We start from the raw sequence: 17313 nt of genomic DNA, 5'->3' as shown, positions 1-17313 counted from the left end.
TAAAAGTGGTCTCGAGACCGGTCTCGAGACCAAGACCGGTCTCGAGACATACATCACTACCGAACACACACACACCGCAGTCGCCGCACACACAAACCGCAGTCGCCGCACACACACCGCAGTCGCCGCACACACACCGCAGTCGCCGAACACACACACACCGCAGTCGCCGCACACACAAACCGCAGTCGGCGCACACACACCGCAGTCGCCGAACACACACACACCGCACCGGAACTTCCGGGAGACTTGTCAAACCACGAACGCCATTCATACAGTTCAGCTCACTTAGCACGGCGTTCGTGGTTTGACTAGTCGAGACTGTTTTCCAAAGATGGCTCCTGTCTGTATACACGAAGTGGACTGTCTTTATCTTTATCTTCTTATTAAACGGTCTGTACACTTAAAAAGTTCTCAATGCTTCGGTTTGCATGTAGGGACCCTCATTATGTTACTGTGTTCGTGTGGGGCTATTTTGAGTCTTGTTAGTGGTATAAACTAGCAATTTATTTTTACTTATTATATGCCCCCATTACTAGCGTTATACGCTAAACAGTTTTTAGAGATAAAACTCTTTACATTCGATCATCATGAAAACAAATCTCAGAGAACGGTTGACTAGGTACCAATGTTTTATTAGACCAAAGGTTCATTTTGCGCCGGAGTTCTCCTTTAAGGTGAGGCCTGTTCTTCCCGATGATGTGTTGCGGCTGGGTTGTTATCGCTCTGCGTGACTCTCGATGTCGTAGGCCTAACTGAACAGAGGAATTATGGTATTCTTCTGTATCCTGACGAGTAATAACCCTTGTTCAAGTGAACTCAAAGACAGCCTATTTATAGACTATTTGTGTGTGGCTGTTACTTGTAGCTGTATCTCTGTAAGTCCTTGTAAGTCCTCGTAAGGCATGTGTGTGTGTGTGTGTGTGTGTGTGTGTGTGTGTGTGTGTGTGTGTGTTCTGACCTGCTGTAGGAGCAGGGACTGGTCGTGGCCGCTGCTCATGTGTGTGTCCACCAGAAGGGTGTAGTCGGCCATGAGGGCGTCCAGCAGGAGCAGGCGCAGCGGCAGAAGGTGGAGCACAGCCGAGGCCATCGCACTCATCAGCACAGGAGGACACGGGCGCAGGTACCACACCTCAGCACACTCCTGCAGACCAGAGCAGTGTGTTCAGCGCTCACACACCAACACACACATCTGTGGTACACCAGCACACCATGAGCAGCAGTACACTAGCCAGAGCTGCAACAGACATCGACACTGAACACAACAAATCACAGTACATTTGTGAAGGTAATTCTGACAGCCAGGGCCTTACGATAACACTCGACAAAAAACGCCGTTTGGCGAGTGTATGAAACAGTGTCAGTTTGTCATGTCTGTGTGTGTGTGTGTGTGTGTGTGTCAGACCTGTGTGTGCTGCTCTCGGGCCCACAGGGGGGAGAGGGCGTGGGCGGGCAGTGTGTGTGTGTGTGTGTGTGTGTGTGTGTGTGTGTGTGTGTGTGTCAGACCTGTGTGTGCTGCTCTCGGGCCCACAGGGGGGAGAGGGCGTGGGCGGGCAGTGTGTGTGTGTGTGTGTGTGTGTGTCAGACCTGTGTGTGTGTCAGACCTGTGTGTGCTGCTCTCGGGCCCACAGGGGGGAGAGGGCGTGGGCGGGCAGTGTGTGTGTGTGTGTGTGTGTGTGTGTGTGTGTGTGTGTGTGTCAGACCTGTGTGTGCTGCTCTCGGGCCCACAGGGGGGAGAGGGCGTGGGCGGGCAGTGTGTGTGTGTGTGTGTGTGTGTGTCAGACCTGTGTGTGCTGCTCTCGGGCCCACAGGGGGGAGAGGGCGTGGGCGGGCAGTGTGTGTGTGTGTGTGTGTGTGTGTCAGACCTGTGTGTGCTGCTCTCGGGCCCACAGGGGGGAGAGGGCGTGGGCGGGCAGTGTGTGTGTGTGTGTGTGTGTGTGTCAGACCTGTGTGTGCTGCTCTCGGGCCCACAGGGGGGAGAGGGCGTGGGCGGGCAGTGTGTGTGTGTGTGTGTGTGTGTGTCAGACCTGTGTGTGCTGCTCTCGGGCCCACAGGGGGGAGAGGGCGTGGGCGGGCAGTGTGTGTGTGTGTGTGTGTGTCAGACCTGTGTGTGTGTCAGACCTGTGTGTGCTGCTCTCGGGCCCACAGGGGGGAGAGGGCGTGGGCGGGCAGTGTGTGTGTGTGTGTGTGTGTGTGTGTGTGTGTCAGACCTGTGTGTGTGTCAGACCTGTGTGTGCTGCTCTAGGGGCCCACAGGGGGGAGAGGGCGTGGGCGGGCAGTGTGTGTGTGTGTGTGTGTGTGTGTCAGACCTGTGTGTGCTGCTCTCGGGCCCACAGGGGGGAGAGGGCGTGGGCGGGCAGTGTGTGTGTGTGTGTGTGTGTGTGTCAGACCTGTGTGTGCTGCTCTCGGGCCCACAGGGGGGAGAGGGCGTGGGCGGGCAGTGTGTGTGTGTGTGTGTGTGTGTGTGTGTGTGTGTGTGTGTGTGTGTGTGTGTGTCAGACCTGTGTGTGTGTCAGACCTGTGTGTGCTGCTCTCGGGCCCACAGGGGGGAGAGGGCGTGGGCGGGCAGTGTGTGTGTGTGTGTGTGTGTGTGTCAGACCTGTGTGTGCTGCTCTCGGGCCCACAGGGGGGAGAGGGCGTGGGCGGGCAGTGTGTGTGTGTGTGTGTGTGTGTGTCAGACCTGTGTGTGCTGCTCTCGGGCCCACAGGGGGGAGAGGGCGTGGGCGGGCAGTGTGTGTGTGTGTGTGTGTCAGACCTGTGTGTGCTGCTCTCGGGCCCACAGGGGGGAGAGGGCGTGGGCGGGCAGTGTGTGTGTGTGTGTGTGTGTGTGTGTGAGAGACCTGTGTGTGCTGCTCTCGGGCCCACAGGGGGGAGAGGGCGTGGGCGGGCAGTGTGTGTGTGTGTGTGTGTGTGTGTCAGACCTGTGTGTGCTGCTCTCGGGCCCACAGGGGGGAGAGGGCGTGGGCGGGCAGTGTGTGTGTGTGTGTGTGTGTGTGTCAGACCTGTGTGTGCTGCTCTCGGGCCCACAGGGGGGAGAGGGCGTGGGCGGGCAGCTTCAGGTGGAGGTGGAGCAGCTCTGGGAGTCGGCTGAGCCGGTCCGGGAGAAACCCGCCGGTCTCGGTGTAGAACAGCATGAGGTCCGCCACCTGAGGACACACAACACTCCTGTGCTTCACAGACACTGGGCTCTCGTTTATACAACTGTGTGGGATCCGCACTGAGAGTGTACGTGCGCAGAGAGCCAAACATGGCGTACACCAAAACATATGTGTGTGTGTGTGTGTTTATAAATCACAGCTCATGCGTGAGAAATGCGTAGGCCTATCAGGGCCTGTTCTGTGCGACGGTTATATATGAGACCCCAGAACACACACACTTCAACTCAATTAGTCTCATCTCTGATGAAGTTTGCATTATTGACTCTGTTATCGTCCTGTTCGTCACTGTGAAACGATCGGTCTCCCAGCAATCTTCCTCAGCTGGTTCAGGTGTGTACGTGACCCCTGACCCCTGACCCACCTGCGTGTCGAAGACGTTGGTGAGGTTGACGTTGAACTGGGCTCTCAGACACCGGGCCACACAGCGGCAGTCGTGCACCACCTGAGGAGGCAGAGGAGTCAGCACACACACACACACACACACACACACGCTTGCTGAGAGCACTACATCAGCTGACCTTCAGAATGTGGGGATTCTCCAGAATCATGGACAGCCCGTTTTTAATCGCTTGTCCTCCAAGCAGGAGTATATCGAACAGGTAGACGACTCTCTTCGTGGCGACCTGCATCAGAACAGTCCTTCATATACACGTACACACACACACACACACACCAACAGAAGACGAGGTGTTCCTGTCACCTGTAGCCAGCACAGCCTCTCCTGCTCAGTCAGCCCGAACACATCCGCACCGAGGCCGATCACTCTCTGCTCTTTAATGTGCATGACCTGAAATACACCATCCTCATCCTCATCCTCCTCATCCTCCTCATCATCCTCATCATCCTCATCATTCTCATCATTCTCATCATCATCATCATCATCATCCTCATCATCATGCATGAGTGGAACAGACTACACAAGAGGGAGATGATGTCTTACTCACTGCAGGCCCAAACTTCTCATGAAGCTCGTCGATCAGCACATAGTTCAGGTCGTGTTCATCCCCATCTGAGGGAACACAGGGAAACACAGAGGCTGAAGGGAAACTCGAGATCCTCATTATTTTGCTATGTGGAAGTATTTTCTGTGAATGTGCGAGACTTGATTCTTAAGCTGTTAAGCACATAACTAGATGAGTAACAGTGCAGGAAACCAATGTTTGCAATAGAGCTTATTCACAGCAGCGCCATCTTTAATCTCGAACGGGAATGAAAGCGAGGCTGTGTGTAGGGCTGTGCCCAGGTGTGTGTGTTTGTTGTGTTTCAGGTGTGTGTTTGTGTTGTTCAGGTGTGTTTGATGTGTTTCAGGTGTGTGTGTTTGTTGTGTTTGATGTGTGTGTGTGTGTTGTTCAGCTGTGTGTGTAAGGCTGTGCCCAGGTCTGTGTGTTTGTTGTTTGTTTGTTGCGTTTCAGGTGTATGTTTGTGTTGTTCAGGTGTTTGTTTGTTGTGTTTCAGGTGTGTATTTGATGTGTGTGTTTGTGTTGTTCAGCTGTGTGTGTAGGGCTGTTCCCAGGTTTGCGAGTTTGTGGTGTTTCAGTTGTATGTTTGTGTTGTTCAGGTGTGTTTGTTGTGTTTCAGGTGTGTGTTTGTTGAGTTTGTGTTGTTCAGGTGCGTGTTTGTGTTTCAGGTATATGATTATTGGTCAGGTGTGTCTTTGTTGTATTTCAGGTGTATGTTTGTTGTTCAGGTGTGTGTTTGTTGTGTTTCAGGTGTGTGTGTGTGTTTGTTGTGTTTCAGGTGTGTGTGTGTGTGTGTGTGTGTGTGTGTGTGTGTGTGTGTGTGTGTGTGTGTGTGTTGTTCAGCTGTGTGTGTAGGGCTGTGCCTAGGTGTGTGTGTTTGTTGTGTTTCAGGTGTGCGTGTTTGTTGTGTTTGTGTTGTTCAACTGTGTGTGTTGCCTTAAAAAGCAAGACAGCATCAGTGAGAAAGCTTCTCCATGTGGTTAACACATACTTCCTACTCCATACTTCTTCTCTGCCCTTCTCAGCCCTACGGCTGTTCCCAGGTGTGTGTATTTGTTGTTTTTCAGGTGTATGTTTGTGTTGTTCAGGTGTGTGTTTGTTTGTGTTTCAGGTGTGCGTTTGTGTTTGTGTTGTTCAGCTGTGTGTGTAGGGCTGTGCCCAGGTGTGTGTTTGTTGTGTTTGATGTGTATGTTTGTGTTGTTCAGGTGTGTATTTGTTAGGGGTGACCCCGAATAGTCGAAGATTCGATGCTTCGATAGGAGGAGCCTGATTCGACTACCAATCTCACGGTCGAATCTTCGCAGATGTGTTATTAAACGAGGATTATGTCATTTTGGCTATATGAGTGTGCTCAATGTCTGATTTCACATAGAACTACTGGTTTTCTGTCAATTCGTTAATATACAGCCTATAATGATAATGCTGTCAATAAAAATGTGCAAAGAAAGAAGCTTTTAATAAATATTTTTTTAACGTGCGTGCAGCGTGAATAAATCCAAACACCCCGTGACAGATTTAAGTTTCACTTTCGATCCGTGACCGACAGAGGAGCGTCGTGTCGGCAGGGATTTAAATCTTTAAAAATGTCTGGGATAAGAAAATCTAAAGATGCACACCATCAGAAAGGATATTCTCCAAGGCTGGATTTAGCATCAGGAAAACCATGATCGCACTTCTGCCGGCCAACGTTAACAGGCTGGTTTTCCTCGGGACGTTCTAAAACGCTTAACGTGAAAAAAGCTTTTAAAACGCTTAAATGGCACTTTTACGTGCTTATGTACACAGTAGGCTACACACCTTAAGAAACCATTCTATGTGCAGATAAGCAGATGAACCCAGAAGATGAACCCAACGCGTTTCTTCATAGAAAGTCACGTAAAGCTTTTTCTTTAACGGTTTTCCATGGGAGGAAAATGCTTAACGTAGCCTATAATAAAACGCGTTGCGTTCATATTCTGGGCTCATCTGCTTTTCTGTAGGCTATATAGTATGCTTTATTAATAAGGTGTGTACAGAATTTGATCTTTTAATATAACAGTTTTAGGACAAAGCCATTATAAGCGTTTTTCACGTTAAGCATTTTAGAATGTATTTTATCCGCGCACACAATTTGAAAAGACTCAAACGGACACAGGCCGAGTGAAAGACTGGATTTTGTTTTTTCGATCAGGTCTGGGTACAAGTGATTTCAAAACATTTCAGCCGGTTCCAATTTGATTTTTGGATACTGTGAGCACGTTTAGCTAAAGACTGCCGCTCCAGTTTTGCGTTTATTGTTGTTTCTGCAGTTAAAAAGACAAAGTTGACAATCCTGGCCATACTTTCGTTATTTTAATAATTTCTTTATTTTTATTTTATTAATTGATCACTCATGGTGATCTAATTTAACTATTTGTGACTTGTGTTTTTAATACTTGTTCCCCTGCAATTTAGGCATTTTGCGCATTTGTTCTGCTTCTTGTGACTTGATTCTGACTTATTTCGTTTTGTATTTTTATTTATTATAAATGTATATTGTGTTCTTAATTGTTGATTATTTTTCAGTGCATCGATGTTGCGCTGTAGGCCTAATAGAGCATGCTCGTACAGGCAATTCAGCCGATTTAATTTGATTTGCATGTGAAATGCAAATCCTATCTGCAGTGTGGCCTTTCTGCAGTTATTTATGTTATTTCTTAGTTTTATTGATCCAAAATGTTTTTATACATTTTCTTCTATATCTTTGTGTGATGTTCTGTACATCGCGGCTTTAAAATGTTAAAGCCCCGCCCCCTCCCCAACACCCACACACATGATTCGACTATTAGTCGACTATAGGCAGGACTTGACGAATCTGATTCGACTATGAAAATCCTTAGTCGGGGACACCCCTAGTATTTGTTATGTTTGATGTGTGTGTTTGTGTTGTTCAGCTGTGTTTGTAGGGCTGTGCCCAGGTGTGTGTGTTTGATGTTTTTGTTTGTGTTGTTCATGTGTGTTTGTTTGTTGTGTTTGATGTGTATGTTTGAGTTGTTCAGGTGTGTATTTGTTATGTTTGATGTGTGTGTTTGTGTTGTTCAGCTGTGTTTGTAGGGCTGTGCCCAGGTGTGTGTGTTTGATGTTTTTGTTTGTGTTGTTCATGTGTGTTTGTTTGTTGTGTTTGATGTGTGTGTTTGTTGTGTTTCAGGTGTTTGTTTGTGTTGTTCGTGTGTGTTTGTTGTGCGTGTTTGTGTTGTTCAGCTGTGTGTGTAGTGTGCGTCAGTGACCACAAGTAAGTTACAATTATATCACTAATAAGTTAATATTAGCAGTTTATGGTCGAGTTTACATTCAGTGACTTTTTCCAGTAATAAACAAACACTGTTTGTTGTAAGTTGTTTTGATTGATACTGTGAAGCAGCTTTGATACAATCTGTATTGTGAAAAGCGCTATATAAATATATTTGACTTGACTTGTTGTATGTGTAGCTTGTATGGCATTCTTATTGTAGTTCACGTTTCAGGACGTTTAACATCGTTTAAGTATCTAGGGAGAGTTATTAGCCTCAAATGTGTTATGTTAGTTAACATCTATGTTTATTTCCTTTCCTTTAGAACCAAACCTACACTGTAAAGTTCATAAGAAATAGGGCCAGTGCATATGTATTTCAAAGTATATATTAAATCCCTGCCTTCCGTGTCCTGACTAGACACCCCATATTAGTGACTAATTTTCGTAACCAGTAGAGCCCCATTACAATTTATGGTCCTTCGAGCCAGATAGTGTCAACGATATGGTAACCAGTAAAGAAGGAATCAGCCTCCCTGTTTCACTTGTGCGCCCCAAATGCTCAGTTCAACGCCCAAGATATCTGAATGATTTTTTAGTCGAATATACAGACCCGCATAGCTTAACGCATAAGCACAGGCACGAAGAGCAGAGGGAGCTGTTCATCAGGCTTTGGAGACAGGGAGGCAACAGAGTGAAACGGCCAAGAAACAGAGCTTTTGGAGCTTTCCCTGCAGCACCATTCCCTCAGACCTCAGCTCAGTGGTCAAGGAGGTCATCGGCATCAGACCCCAGTACGCCAACTTTACCCAGACAGAGGAGGCTAACCACAGCCTTCCCCAGCATTTGCTCCTCACCACCACAGAACTAAGGATCACCCAAGCTTAACTGCAGAATTAACCCACCAGCTAGAACAAATTACACCTCCTCCGCCTCTCAGCAGAGTCACCCAACCCCCTCGGCATACACTCAATCCACGCCATGACGTTCAAGCTATCAAACAGGATACTGAACATCCACCAGCTCACCTTCAGCCCAGCCATCCCAAAGGGTCACCCCAGGGCCTACAGCAGTCCGTAGGCTTGTTAAGAAATGCCTCATCATATAGCTCACTCTCATCCTACCCCATATCAGGTAATTGTAACCCCAACGCAGCTGCACCCGGCAGCCAACACGAGAAAGGTAGGGAGCCTCAGTTGGGAAATCCACATCTGGTGCCACCTGAGCCTCATATCTATCTCCCACATGTGGCTCCTCCCAGATCGCTACATGTAAATCCAGCTCTCGATCAGATGATGCCTCTACCCGTGCACCAGTCAATACATCAGCCTCCTTATGTACCCCAACCTTTCTACCAAGGGAACCCAGCCATGTTGGCCCATTATCCCTCCACCAGCTATCAGCATGCACCCCCCAATATAGAAGGCCTAACATTTCCTGACTTCAACAAAAAGATAGAGCTCAATATGTGGAGTAGGCATAGCTACGCCTTTCCCTTAGCATACTCCATCCTTCTCAGTCTGAGCATTACAAGTATGCCATCTTGCTGAAGCATGTCAAGGTGCCACATGCACATCGCTTTGTGCTAGCTCATGAGAGTCTAATATTCCCTACTCTGAAGCTCTGAAAGGCTCAGAGAGCATCGAGTCGCAGTAAGTGGAGACATTAAAGGGATGTTTCACCAGGTCCGCCTGCTGGATAGAGACAAGCCCTTGCTGAGGTTCCTTTGGAGTCAAGTCAACCAGGGGAAAATGTCCGCCACAGTGCTGAACAGTGTTTTTACGTCAATAACTGCCTGCAGAGTCTACCCACCGTAGTAGAAACCAGTAACCTTGTGACGAGGTTTAGAACCCTTCTAGCTGCAGGTGACTTCGATATTCGCCAGTGGGCCAGTAACCAGCCAGAGGTGATTCGCAACCTACCTAAGGAGGCCAAGTCTGACAGCAGCGAAAGATGGGTTTCTCAGATGCATGGTGAAGCTCAAGAGATGATGCTAGGCCTCAGTTGGCACTTCATTGAGGACACACTCCATTACAGGCATCGCCCGGTTGCCCCAAGCCAGACAACCATGTAAAATATCTATAAGATGCTAGCAAGCCAGTATGATCCCCTGGATCATATCCTGTCCTTCCCTACAAGGGCCAAAGTTTTGGTCCAGAGACTGTGGGCCAAAGACCGCGACTGGGACGACCCAAACTTAACGGTTTACCTCCTGCAAGCCTGGACTACATGGGAAGAAGAGCTCTCTCAGCTCCCAACGGTCAGTCTCTCCCGGAGCTACTTCCCACAGGACACACCATCGAGCTTCACGTCTTTTATGATGCATCAGAGTCCGTCTATGGGTCAGTTGCTTACCTACATGGTGAGGATCCTCATGGCCAAGTCCATGTAGCTTTTGTGCTGGCATGCTCAAGAACGGCACAGAAGAAACAACAGTCAATGCCACGGCTTGAGCTCTGTGCCGCCCTTACCGGAGCTCAGCTTGCCCAGATGATCCAGAGAGTTCACCCTTCAGAAAGAGGGATGCAGTGCTGTGGTCTGAAGCCACCACAGTACTTACCTGGATACAGACAGAGTCCTGCAGATACAAGGTGATTGTAGGGACTCGTGTATCTGAGATTCAGGAGCTGACGGATCACCTGTCATGGAGGTATGTGGACACACAGAATAACCCCGCAGATGCTATCACCAGAGGGATGACACTATCCAACCTAGCCAAGCCAAACCAGTTCAGCCAAGGTCCTGCCTTCCTTCAGCTACCACGTGAGAGTTGTGGTAGCCGAAGGAACTTCTTTTGTGGAGGTCCCAGATGAAATAGAGATGAAGAGGTCTGCGTTCTGTGGCATTATGTCAGCCATTACTGTTCCAGAGATCCCAGCCGCTGAAGACCACTCTACCTTTGGGCCACTCTAGGGGCCTTATCCGAGTAGGTTAGGTTGCACCGTTCTACTAGTCTGGAAGATGTCGTACACCCGATTATGCTAGAACCATAGCACCATATTACCAAACTTATCATACGACAGTTTGACAAGAAGTTACTCCATTCTGGATCGGAGAGGGTCTTTGCAGAGCTCTGGCGCAAGTTTTGGATCCTCCAAGGCCTGCTATTCCTAAGATGGCAGATCGGACCCCTTGTCGTCTCCGCCTCCTGAAGCCTTCATTTTATTCAACAGGAGTAGATTGCTTTGGCACGTTCCAGGTCAAGCGAGGTCGGAGTACGGAAAAGAGATGGGGAATAGTTTAAGTGTATGACCACCAGGTGCATTCACCTAGATGCAGTGTTGTTTTTGGCAGCCCTTTTAGTTTTAGTCTTAGTCTTAGTCTTTTGGACGAAAATGCTTTATTAGTTTTAGTCACATTTTAGTCACTTATAAACTTAATAGTTTTAGTCAAGTTTTAGTCGACGAAAACAAAAAAAGGTTTTAGTCAAGTTTTAGTCTAGTTTTAGTCAAGTTTTAGTCAATTTTAGTAAAAAAAAAATAGTCTTTAAAAAATAGAGAAAATAAAAGTGCAGCTGTGTCAATTTGTATCAAGTTCAAAAATGGAAAAGAAATAAAAGTGCCACTTTGCAATCTGTTACAAAAAGAGAAAAGAATAGAAATCCATTTGGCAAGACAGGTCTATTTATCCCTGCATTAGTGGCTGCAATGAGCCTGTTTTGCATTGCACAATTTCTCAAACGTCATGCTCAATGTTCAGCCGAGATCTGTACTTTGTTTTCAGTGAAGCTGAAAAGCCCATCTCACAGAGATATGATGTGGCAAAGGGAAGAAGAATGCACACAGCTCTCTGCCTTTAGCCTACTTAAAAACGTGATTTTTTTTTTAAATAGATAAAATAGACATAACATACTGTGTTTGATATGGGATTAAAATGATGGGTAGTGTATGGGCAGTGTATAAGATATAAACTAATGATTAATTATTGTAACATTCCTTTGTTCCGATCAGAGCATGTGAGCGGAGAGCGCATTTCTGAATATCCCTCCGCTCGCTCATTCAGCTCAGGGTCGCGCGCTCAACACAGAATGGCCTGCTGGTTCCAGAATATGTGGAATAAGAGCTGCCTCCGACTAAAGTTTTTATTCTAGTCGACTAGTAGTTGTTCATTTAAAACATTAGTGGACAAATCGCCCCTTTGTATTAATTTAATTACTTAAATAGGCTATACAGGATAATGAGCGTTATAGCCGCACTCGAGCGCACGACCGCACGCATAAAGCTTGCCACAAAGAACCGGCAAAAGTAATGATTATAAATGTGTAAAAAAAATAGCAAGGAGACATTTAATTGTTTATTAATAAACTGGAGTGTTCGGTGTCGCAGCAAAGATGAATTTGACGATGCGGACGCCATGAGCGAATAAAGATACAAAAGCATAAAACGGAAAATTTCCTCCCATTTGGAGGAGACCCGTCCCGCCAGTGGGGCGCGCCCCACACTTTGAGAACCGCTGGATTATACTGAAACTGAAAGTATGTCCATAAATCATCTCGTCGTTTCCGACCACCAAGCCCGTTTATTGGCTTCGATCGCTGCCGTGGTCCTTCGAAGATGTGTGGTGAGTGACTAGCCGCAGTTGTGTTGTGTGGAATCTGGTGCGCGCGGCGGCATGGGTAGCCAACCCAAAACAAGGAAGCGGCAGCATTGCTGATACTTTTTTTTTAGCTCAAAACAGACAGATTTCACGCAAAATAGGCAGAAATGACATGCTTGTGATTGTGAACGTCAGACTTGTAATCATTTTCGTTCCGTCTCGTCAACGAAAACTCGAAAACGTCTCGTCATGTTTTAGTCACCTTAGAGCCATTTTTAGCTAGTCATCGTCGCGTTATCGTCATAAAAAAAAGTGCCTCAACGAAATCATTTCGTTATCGTCATCGTTGACGAAAACAACACTGCCTAGATGTGCTGCCCAACATGGATACCGACTCATTCCTTATAACACTCAGAAGGTTCGTGGCTAGACGGGGAACTCCCATCGAGCCTCTCTCTGACTGTGGGACCAACTTCCGCAGAGGGGAGCACGAGCTCAAAGCAAGTTTTGAGGCCAAGTGCGAAAAGCTGCAGACCAAATTGGCTAAGCACCAGATCCTTTTTTCAGTTCAATCCACCAAATGCACCTCACTTTGGTGGAGCCTGGGAGCCAGATCCATTAAGGCTGCACTCTATGTTACTCTGGGAGCACAGACAGTGACCGAAGAAGTCTTGCAGAAAGGTGCATTAGCAATTAAAGAAAAAACACTTCAGCAAAACATGATCAGGTCAAAGTGTCAGAATAATTTTTGGTACCAAATATTTATAAATTTTACTGGGTTTTACTGGGTATAATATGTCACAGTTTACTTTATTTAGCTCTCTTCATTTACATAAATGAACTATAGTGTCCTGCACACACTAGTGAAAAAATATAAAAAATGATATCTGGTGTCTGGATAATGTTTGGTGTGACTGTATGTCTCTACAGTGGCTTGTGCTGTTATTTCATGTGTTTTTGAATTGTTCTGCTGAGGAAACGCTGCAAAATCTGTCCAAGAAATTTCAATAGACAAAAATCTCCAGTGGGAAACTGTCAGTGATCTGGGAGCGGATGCCATTCCACGTCTGATCCGCACAGCCTCGCTCTCACACGCGCGTCCTGAAGTCAATGGGGTTTGGGGTAAATGGCTGAAGGTCTGTGGTGAACACCAGCTCAAGACACTTTCAGCTTTTATTCTACGACATAAAATACATCAGTATTACCCCACTCGCGATTATTTGAAGCTGTGACGTGTCTTGAAAAAGGCGGATGCTAACAAGTGGTTAAATGAGACGCCAGACGAGGAGATAAACATCATCAGCTGAACAGCTAAACGCAGTCCGCTTTTACAGCAGCGGTACGCTTACAATCCTGCTCTTATACACTACTATAACTCAAACGTTCTGGGAAAATGTGTCTAGATGAAGACTGAAAGAGTTGGAAGCTCAGTGATGATGACGTAGAAGCCATGTGACCGTGGTGTAGTTCGTTTATAGCCTTCCTTTAGCTTTTTACTTCTGGGAGCTGCATTTGGGCTTCAAAAGTCATAAAAGTTGTGTTCATCTTTGATAATTATCTTGATGGACTGAACCTACAAGAATCATAAACCTTTGTTGATCACAGAGCTTGTTTTTATCGATAATCCTGCCGGTTGGCCTATAAAGTGACGTGTGAGATTGACAGAAACATGAAGACCTTTATTTACCCATGATGATCTTCCTCCTGAAAGAGCTGAACTCTGACCTCTGCTCTTCATTAACACTGAAATCACAGCAAATAAATGAACAATCATGACCTGTACCGATTCAAGAAAACAAAATGAAGCGATAAAACACATTAAATTAGTATAAAGACACTCACAGGTCTTCGTTCACAGAACTGATGAAATCCACTGTCAAAAAAAGCAAGATAATAATTAGCTCATCAATAAAAACTGCACCGATGTAATTAGTTGTTTCACCTGCTAAAATACTTTAATAACGAGGTTACCATCGGATTACTGAAAAATTATGAGATTATGAGTTTAATTACCTTTCAAAATCTCGTGTCCGAAAATCAGTTTGACACCTGGAAACTTCCGTCCGCTTTTCACCTCAGACACTGCAGGAATAAACAAACTTCATCTAACTCTATAATCTGCAGTTATTCACCTCAGACACTGCAGGAATAAACACACTTCAACTGTAGTAACTCTATAATCTGCTGTTATTCACCTCAGACACTGCAGGAATAAACACACTTCAACTGTAGTAACTCTATAATCTGCAGTTATTCACCTCAGACACTGCAGGAATAAACACACTTCAACTGTAGTAACTCTATAATCTGCTGTTATTCACCTCAGACACTGCAGGAATAAACACACTTCAACTGTAGTAACTCTATAATCTGCTGTTATTCACCTCAGACACTGCAGGAATAAACACACTTCAACTGTAGTAACTCTATAATCTGCTGTTATTCACCTCAGACACTGCAGGAATAAACACACTTCAACTGTAGTAACTCTATAATCTGCTGTTATTCACCTCAGACACTGCAGGGATAAACACACTTCAACTGTAGTAACTCTATAATCTGCAGTTATTCACCTCAGACACTGCAGGAATAAACACACTTCAACTGTAGTAACTCTATAATCTGCTGTTATTCACCTCAGACACTGAATAAACACACTTCAACTGTAGTAACTCTATAATCTGCTGTTATTCACCTCAGACACTGCAGGAATAAACACACTTCAACTGTAGTAACTCTATAATCTGCTGTTATTCACCTCAGACACTGCAGGAATAAACACACTTCAACTGTAGTAACTCTATAATCTGCAGTTATTCACCTCAGACACTGCAGGGATAAACACACTTCAACTGTAGTAACTCTATAATCTGCTGTTATTCACCTCAGACACTGCAGGAATAAACACACTTCAACTGTAGTAACTCTATAATCTGCTGTTATTCGCCTCAGACACTGCAGGAATAAACACACTTCAACTGTAGTAACTCTATAATCTGCAGTTATTCACCTCAGACACTGCAGGAATAAACACACTTCAACTGTAGTAACTCTATAATCTGCTGTTATTCACCTCAGACACTGAATAAACACACTTCAACTGTAGTAACTCTATAATCTGCTGTTATTCACCTCAGACACTGCAGGAATAAACACACTTCAACTGTAGTAACTCTATAATCTGCAGTTATTCACCTCAGACACTGAATAAACACACTTCAACTGTAGTAACTCTATAATCTGCAGTTATTCACCTCAGACACTGCAGGAATAAACACACTTCAACTGTAGTAACTCTATAATCTGCAGTTATTCACCTCAGACACTGAATAAACACACTTCAACTGTAGTAACTCTATAATCTGCAGTTATTCACCTCAGACACTGCAGGAATAAACACACTTCAACTGTAGTAACTCTATAATCTGCAGTTATTCACCTCAGACACTGAATAAACACACTTCAACTGTAGTAACTCTATAATCTGCAGTTATTCACCTCAGACACTGCAGGAATAAACACACTTCAACTGTAGTAACTCTATAATCTGCTGTTATTCACCTCAGACACTGCAGGAATAAACACACTTCAACTGTAGTAACTCTATAATCTGCTGTTATTCACCTCAGACACTGAATAAACACACTTCAACTGTAGTAACTCTATAATCTGCTGTTATTCACCTCAGACACTGCAGGAATAAACACACTTCAACTGTAGTAACTCTATAATCTGCTGTTATTCACCTCAGACACTGCAGGATTAAACGCACTTCAACTGTAGTAACTCTATAATCTGCTGTTATTTACCTCAGACACTGCAGGAATAAACACACTTCAACTAACTCTATAATCTGCTGTTATTCACCTCAGACACTGCAGGAATAAACACACTTCAACTGTAGTAACTCTATAATCTGCTGTTATTCACCTCAGACACTGCAGGAATAAACACACTTCAACTAACTCTATAATCTGCAGTTATTCACCTCAGACACTGCAGGAATAAACACACTTCAACTGTAGTAACTCTATAATCTGCTGTTATTTACCTCAGACACTGCAGGAATAAACACACTTCAACTAACTCTATAATCTGCTGTTATTCACCTCAGACACTGCAGGAATAAACACACTTCAACTGTAGTAACTCTATAATCTGCTGTTATTCACCTCAGACACTGCAGGATTAAACGCACTTCAACTGTAGTAACTCTATAATCTGCTGTTATTTACCTCAGACACTGCAGGAATAAACACACTTCAACTAACTCTATAATCTGCTGTTATTCACCTCAGACACTGCAGGAATAAACACACTTCAACTAACTCTATAATCTGCTGTTATTCACCTCAGACACTGCAGGAATAAACACACTTCAACTAACTCTATAATCTGCTGTTATTCACCTCAGACACTGCAGGAATAAACACACTTCAACTGTAGTAACTCTATAATCTGCTGTTATTCACCTCAGACACTGCAGGAATAAACACACTTCAACTAACTCTATAATCTGCTGTTATTCACCTCAGACACTGAATAAACACACTTCAACTGTAGTAACTCTATAATCTATAATAATAATAAACACACTTCAACTGTAGTAACTCTATAAACTGCAGTTATTCGCCTCAGACACTGCAGGGATAAACACACTTTAACTGTAGTAACTCTACAAACTGCAGTTATTAAGAGATGTTGATTGGGCTTTACCGTCCTCTAAAAGCACAGTCTTCTTCGGGTGGACTCGCTGAATAACGCCAGTGATTTCAGTGTCTGATAGAGTTATTTTAACGCGGTTCTTCTTTAATTCATCCAGAAACCTGCACTCATCTGAAGACGAAGCCATGTTGATCACACTGTTCATCAGACACAACTGCTGGTTACTGCGCCTGTCCGGAATGACGAATGTGATTGATTTATTAACATCTGTTCTGAATATTCGACAGCACTGGGCGGGGCTTACATGAATATTCGTGAGTTTCCTGTTTGCGTTAAAGCGACACTGATAATATTAGCGCATGCTCCTCGATCACAGAAACTGTAACGTAATTGCGGTTCAGCGTCGAACGAAGTGAAAATTTGTTTAGGCAAGGCAAGGCAAGGCAAGTTTATTTATATAGCACATTTCATACACAATGGTAATCCAAAGTGCTTTACATAGAAGAAATTAAAATAATCAAAACAAATAAGAATAATTAAAACAGTTTAGAATAAAAAATAAAGTACAGTAAAAACAGTCGGACGAACAGTGGCACAGTGCCATGGGCGTCAGTTTGGTTTGAAATGTGGTGGGGACAGAGACGCATTCGGAAGGGCATTTTCAAAAGTGCTGGGTACAATGACACATTCATTCTTTTTTCTCTTTCGCGCAGGTCATGGTTTGAAAGACGATGTCCTGTAGCTTACT

The 17313-nt window shown here is 45.1% G+C and overlaps 1 protein-coding gene across 1 annotated transcript in view; it reads right to left on the bottom strand.

Moving 5' to 3' along the window:
• exd1 (exonuclease 3'-5' domain containing 1) overlaps positions 1-16900 on the bottom strand; it is a 35388-nt gene extending 18488 nt beyond the window's left edge. Inside the window, exons 1-10 of the mRNA XM_056247548.1 lie at positions 16617-16900; positions 13914-13982; positions 13743-13773; positions 13588-13643; positions 4103-4167; positions 3859-3945; positions 3677-3781; positions 3520-3600; positions 3003-3146; positions 962-1144 (exon numbers count right to left, since the gene is read on the bottom strand). Of these exons, the coding sequence (XP_056103523.1) occupies positions 962-1144; positions 3003-3146; positions 3520-3600; positions 3677-3781; positions 3859-3945; positions 4103-4167; positions 13588-13643; positions 13743-13773; positions 13914-13982; positions 16617-16770 (975 nt within the window). The 5' untranslated portion in view covers positions 16771-16900. The remainder of the gene's footprint in view (positions 1-961; positions 1145-3002; positions 3147-3519; positions 3601-3676; positions 3782-3858; positions 3946-4102; positions 4168-13587; positions 13644-13742; positions 13774-13913; positions 13983-16616) is intronic.
• Between the last annotated feature and the right edge of the window lie 413 nt (positions 16901-17313).

The sequence above is a fragment of the Rhinichthys klamathensis genome, unplaced genomic scaffold, assembly GCF_029890125.1.
Source record: "Rhinichthys klamathensis goyatoka isolate OS25496 unplaced genomic scaffold, OSU_Roscu_1.1 h1tg000049l_1, whole genome shotgun sequence".
Lineage (NCBI taxonomy): Eukaryota > Metazoa > Chordata > Actinopteri > Cypriniformes > Leuciscidae > Rhinichthys > Rhinichthys klamathensis.
The sequence above is the reverse complement of the archived record's forward strand: the minus strand, read 5'-3'. Positions and strand labels throughout refer to the sequence as shown.